This window comes from Colobus angolensis, unplaced genomic scaffold, assembly GCF_000951035.1.
Source record: "Colobus angolensis palliatus isolate OR3802 unplaced genomic scaffold, Cang.pa_1.0 Scaffold17, whole genome shotgun sequence".
Taxonomy (NCBI): Eukaryota; Metazoa; Chordata; class Mammalia; order Primates; family Cercopithecidae; genus Colobus; species Colobus angolensis.
Genome location: NW_012114821.1, coordinates 787896 through 795148, shown reverse-complemented (window position 1 = coordinate 795148; position 7253 = coordinate 787896). Strand labels below are relative to the sequence as shown.

General features: G+C 62.0%; 1 protein-coding gene across 1 annotated transcript in view; it reads right to left on the bottom strand.

Annotated features, from left to right (window-relative positions):
* DGAT1 (diacylglycerol O-acyltransferase 1) overlaps positions 1–7253 on the bottom strand; it is a 21504-nt gene that overhangs the window by 4635 nt on the left and 9616 nt on the right. Inside the window, exons 3-4 of the mRNA XM_011938205.1 lie at positions 7155–7253; positions 2033–2120 (exon numbers count right to left, since the gene is read on the bottom strand). Coding sequence (XP_011793595.1) covers positions 2033–2120; positions 7155–7253 — 187 coding nt within the window. The remainder of the gene's footprint in view (positions 1–2032; positions 2121–7154) is intronic.

The window sequence follows — 7253 nt, the reverse complement described above, 5'->3', positions numbered from 1 at the left end:
CCACACCACAGACAACCACACCACAGCCAGCCACACCACAGACAACCACACCACAGCCACACCACACCACAACCACACCACAGCCAGCCACACCACAGACAGCCACACCACAGACAGCCACACCACAGATAGCCACACCACAGACAGCCACACCACAGACAACCACACCACAGATAGCCCCAGAATACAGGCCTGCCCAGGGAGGCCTGCCCACAGTGGAGCCCTAAGGAACCAGTCCCTACTGGTGGCCCAGGCTGAAAAGAGGGAGTTGCCTACCCTTTCTCTGCAGAAGCAGTGCCCAGCTGTGTGGCAAGGGGGACTGGGCCTAGAGTGCTTCCCAGGGCTTGTGCCCCTCCTACCTCTTCTGCTTCCTGCAGCCCTCCAAGCCTTCGACACTTGGCTCTAAAGCAACCTCCCAGGACTGAGCCCCCATGGGAAAAGCCTCCTGGGACTAGCCTGGAGCTGGGTGCTTGGTCTCCCTCTGCAAGGACAGGAACCTCCTCCTTCATCTACAAGCACTACCAACACCTCCATGAGCTGGACCCCAATGCCACAGACCTGGCTTACTACCCAGAGCTCAGGCCTCACGCGGTGGTGAACTGGTGCTGGGGAAAAGGGTCGCTGGCAAGGAAACACTGAGGGTCTCTTGCCTGGGTGGTCAGGGAAGCCTTCATGAGAGAGGAGACTGCTTCAGAGAGACAAGGGCCACTGCCCCGCCTCCCCCGGTTGCAGGGCTGATACACAGGCCTTCTGCACGGACACATGTGGCCCACACTGTCACTGGCCTCTCCTGAGGGCTGACAGTAGGCAGGTGCCAAAGCTGCCAATGGGCGGTACCCATCTCCAAACCCAGGCCACAGAGGGAATGCAACAGGCAGCCCAGAGTGGGACACACGCCCGGGGCTGGGGATCACGGGGGAGCCAAAGCAGGGAAAAGGCTTCAGGGCTGGACCAAAGGGCCAGGCGGGCCCAAGGGGCTGGGGAGAACACACAGTGCTGCCTGGGCTGGACAAGGCCCAGCCTGGGCCAGGAATAGGCTGCGTCTCCTGAGTGCTGGGCTGGCGCTGGGCCCACTTGTCCTCCTGCCTGGCCAGCTTCTCAGCCACCAGGCCTCGTGGACCTCCACAGCTGGCCACCCCCAGGGAACCTCCCAGGACTATGGGCAGTGGGGGGTGTGGATGTGTGGAGCCCCTTCCATGTGGTTAGCCACAGGAGCAGCACCCAAGGCCAGAGACAGACACGCCTGGGTGAAGGTCAAAGGCCTCAAGCCACATCAGCCCTGAGTGGGGGAGGCTGGGCCCAGACAGCCCTTGCCCCTGACCTGCCCTGTGGGTGCCCCTTGGAGCCCTAGATTCCAACTACTTCTGGGGTGAGGCTGGCAGCCTCACCCCACGAAGTGCCAGTGGGAAGCAGACCCAGAGGCATCAGGCCTCGGACGTGGCACAGGGCTCCATCTAATCACCTTCCTGGGGGGCTCCTAGGACCCACAGCTGAGGGAAGGGGCCAGGAGGACTGCAGAGTAGTGGCCAGGCCTGCAGGGTTCCTTACCCACGCAGGCCATGTGGCATAGCACAGCAAGTTCTTCTCACATCCCCTGCCAGAGAGGCCTTGTGTCCACAGAGCATGCAGTCCACTCTCCCACCAGCCTAGGGCAAGACCCCTCCACCCTGCCCTCCATGGAGGCCCTGCACCCCTCAGACCCAGCTCACAACACACAGGCTCCAGCCAGGCACTGCTCGGCCTCCCCACGCCCACACCACATCTGCAGGCTCTCCTGGGATCCAATGGGGAGCAGCAAGTATATGGTACACGGGCGCCCAAGTGACCACAGCAGGGGCAGCTACTGCCACTCCCCTCCCCAACAGTCCAGTGCTGGTGGCCACATGGAGGTGCAGCCTGCTCCACACACCCCAGGCCACAGGGGCTCCAGCCCCGACCCCCTGGGTGGCAGAGCCTATTCCCAGGCAAAGGCCTACCTGGGGCAGAGCCCCACCTAGACCTAGACCTGCTCCCATCACCATGTCCCACTCACCAGCATCACCACACACCAGTTCAGGATGCCACGGTAGTTGTTGAAGCCACTGTCAGAGCTGAACAAAGAATCCTGCAGGCGATGGCACCTGACAGAGCACAACACAAGCACCCGCTGAGTGGACACCAGCAGGGCAGGGCCGCCCCACAGGCCCCCACCCCAGCCTCCTCGTCTGCCCTCAGGCCCCACTCCCTATTTACAACCAGGAGGAGAAGCCAGGCAGAGCCACACTGTGGCCTCAGGACCTACAGAGGGCAAAGCTCTCAGGACCCCTAGAGCCTGCACCTCCAAGCAGTGGGAAGAGCACGTCAGAGTCAGGAGAAGCAAGCTCAGCTGGCCCTGCCTGGACTGGACCTACATGGAGCTTGGACACTCCAGGTCTCACTCTCCAGAGGCCTCTGGCCACTGCCATGCACTCTGGCTGTGGACTAGCACTGGGGCCACAAGCAGGGTCCCACCTGGGGATGGACCAGGGGGCACCGCCCAGCACTGCGGGGACCAAGTGGTGAGGGTTGAGTCCACCCTATTCAGTTGGCCCATCCCAGCACCCGGGAGCCAAGGCGTCCCCACACTTGGACATGCAGGCTCAAACTGGCAAAGGCAGGCCAAGTGCCAGCCACACACCAGCCTGACATGCACCTTCCCAGAGGCAGGGATCCCGCCCTCATGTGCCGGTGTAGCATCCACTTGTTTGTGATGTGTTCCAGCCCAGGCTGATGGGGCTGAAAGGAACCCACCCAGGGCTAGGTGCCTGCTGGCCAAGAGGCTTCCAACAGAGGCGGGTGCCCACCCATGATCTCCCAACCAGTGCTGGAGGGGCACAGGCAGACCCTGCCTGTGGTCCTCAGCATACCGCACAGGTGGAAGAGGGCACCCAGCCCAACAGAGGGACTGCCATATAGCTAGGACAAGGAGAGCAGGAGCTTGGCCAGGCCCCACACGCCCTAGGAAGCAGTGCTGGCTCACACACACTAGCTGCAGGCCCACCTCACCCCCCAGCTACCGTGCCACCAAGAAACCACACAGAGCATTGACCAAGTCCTCAATTTTGTAAGAGGAGAGGCCAGCCCTCCCTTTCCCTCCCACACGCACATCTGTCCCTCAGAGCTCCTAGGCAGGGAGAGTGGGCCTGAGGGTGATGGCAGGAGCCCCGGGAGGCAGATGCCCTCAGGGTGCCCAAGGCAAGCTAGCTCGGATTGGGGTTGACAGTCAGACGGCCCTGCCCAGGAGGCAAAGGGCCAGGGAGGCCAAGAGGCAATGCCAACAAGCCCAACCTTTGCCCCCCAAGACCAACGTTGGTGCAACACCTGCCCCATCTACACCTACACAGTTCCTGACAAGTCTACACCATCCCACAAAACCGCCAGGCAGGGAGGATGGTCACACCTTTCCCTCTGCCCATCTAGACGGGAACACAGGGGCAGGCAGCTCCCCCCCACCCCTGCTTCTCCCAGCTGCAGCCTGAGCGTCCTGCGTCCACCCACCAGGTCCACCTTGGGCCATACAGTGAGGCTGCGGTCTCCACCTGAGCCTCCCTCCTACCCCCTCCCCAAGTTGGCAGCTGCCTTCCCAACTGACCATGGCCCTTGGCTCATCTCCCCAGCCTACTCCACTCATTGCCTGCCCACAACCAGGAGGCTGGGTGTGGATGCCGCAAGAGCCCCAGCACCAAGACAGGAGCAGGGGCACGAGACCCAGCTGCCCAGCAGCCTCTCTGAGCTGTCTGCTGGACTGGGCCTCTCCACTGCCCCCTCTTCCCAAAGTTCAAGCCCATTTGTTTTCAGCAGAACAATCCCAAGCCTCAGGGTTGGCCTTCTTGTACCACAACCTACCAACCACAGCTGTTTCACAACAGTGTGACCCCTGCCACCAAGGACACCATGCTGGCTTTATCCGTGCCCATCTCCAAGATGAAAACAGGAGTCGGGAAAGGGTGGTGCTTCCCAAAACTCACTGCAGACAATCCTATACAAGCTTTCTCAGGGGCCCCTCGACAGGCTTCCAAGGCCTTCCTTAACCCAGCCACGCCCTCACCTCAGGCCCTTCACAGGCCTAACCAGCCCTACCAGGAGGCAGCATCCCCACTGCGCTACCCCTACCCCTCACAGGCCCCCATGAGCAGGAAGCCCCAGTCCACCAGTGCCCACAGAGCTCCAAGCAGCCAGTGCGGCCAAGGGCAAGTGGGCTAGAGGGCAGGCTGCATGGAGCGGCATGTGGAGGCGGGATCTGCCCCTGTGCCCACAGCACCTTTGTCTATCCTCTTACCTACTGGAGGGCCTGCCCAAGCCTCTGCACCTTCCAGCTGTCCCTGCACCCAATCCCTAGTCCAAGAAGACTCGGAGCAGCCTGCCCTCCCTCCTGCAGCCCCAGGCCCACCCAGCCAGCAGGATCCTCTCAGTCTCACAGCAACACCGAGACCTTGGCACATGCCCACCCGCCACCCTGTCTCCAGGTTCAAAGTGTGTCCAGAGGCACAGGTCCCAGTGAGTCCCACACATGGGGCCCACACAGTGCAGCTCCAGGGCCAAACATAATGAGGAGGGGGCAGAGTCCAGCTCTGCTCCCAGCTGCCGCCTGCTTCCCTCTGGCCTCTGGGCTGGGCCTGGGTTCAAGATGGTTGGGGCAGGCTCCCTGCACCTCGCAGACCCTGCTGGAGAGAGGAAGGGAGAGTCAGAGAGGACACCTCAGGGACAAAACACCCTGGGAGAAGCCAGAAACCGGAAGGCCCCGACTGGGGTGCCTGTGAGCAGAGGGCTGCTGGGTGTGTGCAAAGAGCCTGGCGGGAGTGAGCCGCAGGCAGAGCAGAAAGGGGTGCCCTCTCCTGCCTGCCTCATAGCCTCACCTTGCCACGGGGCCGGAAGAAAGCAGTTCACACCCAGAGCCCAGCCCTAGGTGAGCAGGAAGTGTCCGTGAGGGGAAGAGGCCCCAAGCTCGAGGAGTAATGAGGAAGCGGCAGAGAGGAAAGGCTGGGCTGGGCCAAGAGCTGCAGGAAGCGGGAGGGAGGGGAGGCTGTGAGGCTGACAAGGGGGTGCGCTAGAGGCCAAGTTCCAGGAGGGCAACCAGAGCAAGGCCTGACCCAGAGAGCAGGGAGAAGAGTCCAGTGGCCACAGCCAGTGGGGACCCAAGCCCTGCTGGATCCTCAGGTCTGAGGGACAAGCACACATGGCCTGCAAGTCCTGGAGACCCAGAAGCAGATGGACTTTTGGTCTCAGCCTCCAGTCCCAGGAAGGCCTCACCTCTGCCATCTACTGCCCCTCTTCCCAAGGAGAGACTACCTCAATGGCAGGGACAGGGACTCACCAGGCCTCTCCCACGAGCTCTGCACCCATCCCACACCAGCAGAAGCACAGGAAAGGCTCGCTGGTTTGCAAAGCAGGAAGGTGACTACTCTCCCCTGTCTACCCCCGGATGGCAGCTTGGCCCAAAGCTGGGACTACCCTCATCTCACACTTAAAAAAACTCAATTCCCGGCTGGGTGCGGTGGCTCACACCTATAATCCCAGCACTGTGGGAGGCCAAGGCAGGTGGATCACCTGAGTTCAGGAGTTCTAGATCAGCCTGACCAACATGGAGAAACCCCGCCTCTACCAAAAATACAAAATTAGCTGGGTGTGGTGGCACGTGCCTGCAATCCCAGCTACTCGGGAGGCTGAGGCAGGAGAATCTCTTGAACCTGGAAGGTGGGGGTTTCAGTGAGCCAAGACTGTGTCACTGCAGTCCAGCCTGGGCAACAAGAGCAAAACTTGTCTCAAAAAAAAAAAAAGAGAAAGAAAGAGATCTCAATTCCCATGTCCTCCACAGGTCATGTAGCCATCTCCTCTGCCTCCTAGAGAGAGGGTAACTCCAGGAGCCACACCTCCTTTTCAGGCAGGAGGTGTCTAGGCTAGCCTCCCTCACCGGCACCCCAGACCCACAGCAGGCAAGCACCCCTCTCAGGAGGGCCACCCTCCTCCCCATGGCGCCTTCATGGCCTCCGTGCCTGACCTTTGTCCACACTGCTCCATGCCTGCCTCTTTCTGAGGTTATCTTATCTCCCAGATGAACTGAGCACCCTGAGGGCCGCGACAGTGCCTGCCCTCCCCCAATCCCCTCCCATGGTGCCCAGTGAAGGAAAGCTCTGTTCTTGTTCACTGAGAGAGCAAATCATTGCCAACTAACTGTCCAAAATCAGCCCACTTCTACCTTGATAACCTCTAGGCCCTCAGCTGCCCTCTAAATCAAAGCCCCTGAGGGTCCCTGGGCCAGGGTAAAGGCCATAAAGGGGGGATGGAGGGTGGCAAGGGGATTGCTCAAGGCCAGCTTAGAGGAGGAAGCCAATGCCCAGGCTGGCCAAGTCCTTCCCAGGGGCCATGGTTCTCTCCCTCCACCGCTCTCTGTCAGTCATCCAGCTGAGCCGGGTGCCCGCCTACGGTAATGTCCACCACCCCAATACCCCACCCCCCACCTGGAGGGCGGAAGTCCCAACACAGAACCCAACTCTCTGTCCCTACAGCAGACGCTGGTTCTGGCGACATCAGCAGTGCTCCAGGCCAGCCTAACCACTGGAGAAATGAATGGGCCACGGAGCCACTCTCAGGAGGGTCTGCAAGGACAAGAATGCCTCTTACACTGTGGCTTGTCCGGGGCAGCTGCTGACTCCCCCGTCCTCTGACGGGCCTGGGCTCCCGCTGGCCGCTCCCCGGCAGGCCAGCCCTCCTCCGGGAGTCTCCCACCTGCAAGGCACCGCTCAGGGCACCAACAAGGACCCGTCACCACGAACTGCCCAGATCTCATCCGACTCCTTCCAGACAAGGGGACACTGTCCAGGGCGGGGACCCCACCAGCCCGCCCCTCGAAAAGCTCCTCAGGAGCCCCTGAGGATGCACAGACCCAAGAGGATCTGAACGCGGGACCCCTGCCGGCTCCCCTCTGCCCGGCCAAGGCCAGCTCCGGGGCCCCTACCCAGTGACCTTGTCAGGTGACGCTCCCCCCCAAGCCTCAGTTTCCCCACCGAGCCCACAGGGCACACCGGTGCCCCCTTAGCCCAGGGCCCATGTTCTCGGACTCGGAGCTCGCGCTTCGGCCAACCCCGGAAAGCCGCGGGGCCCTGGGTCAGAGGTCAGGGGGTCAGGCGCTTCGCTACCTCAGCTCCCAGTGGCCGCTGGCCACGCCGGCGTCTGCGTCCTTGCTGGGGGCCGGAGCGGGCGCGTCCCCCGCGGCTCCCATGTCGGGGCTCGCAGCA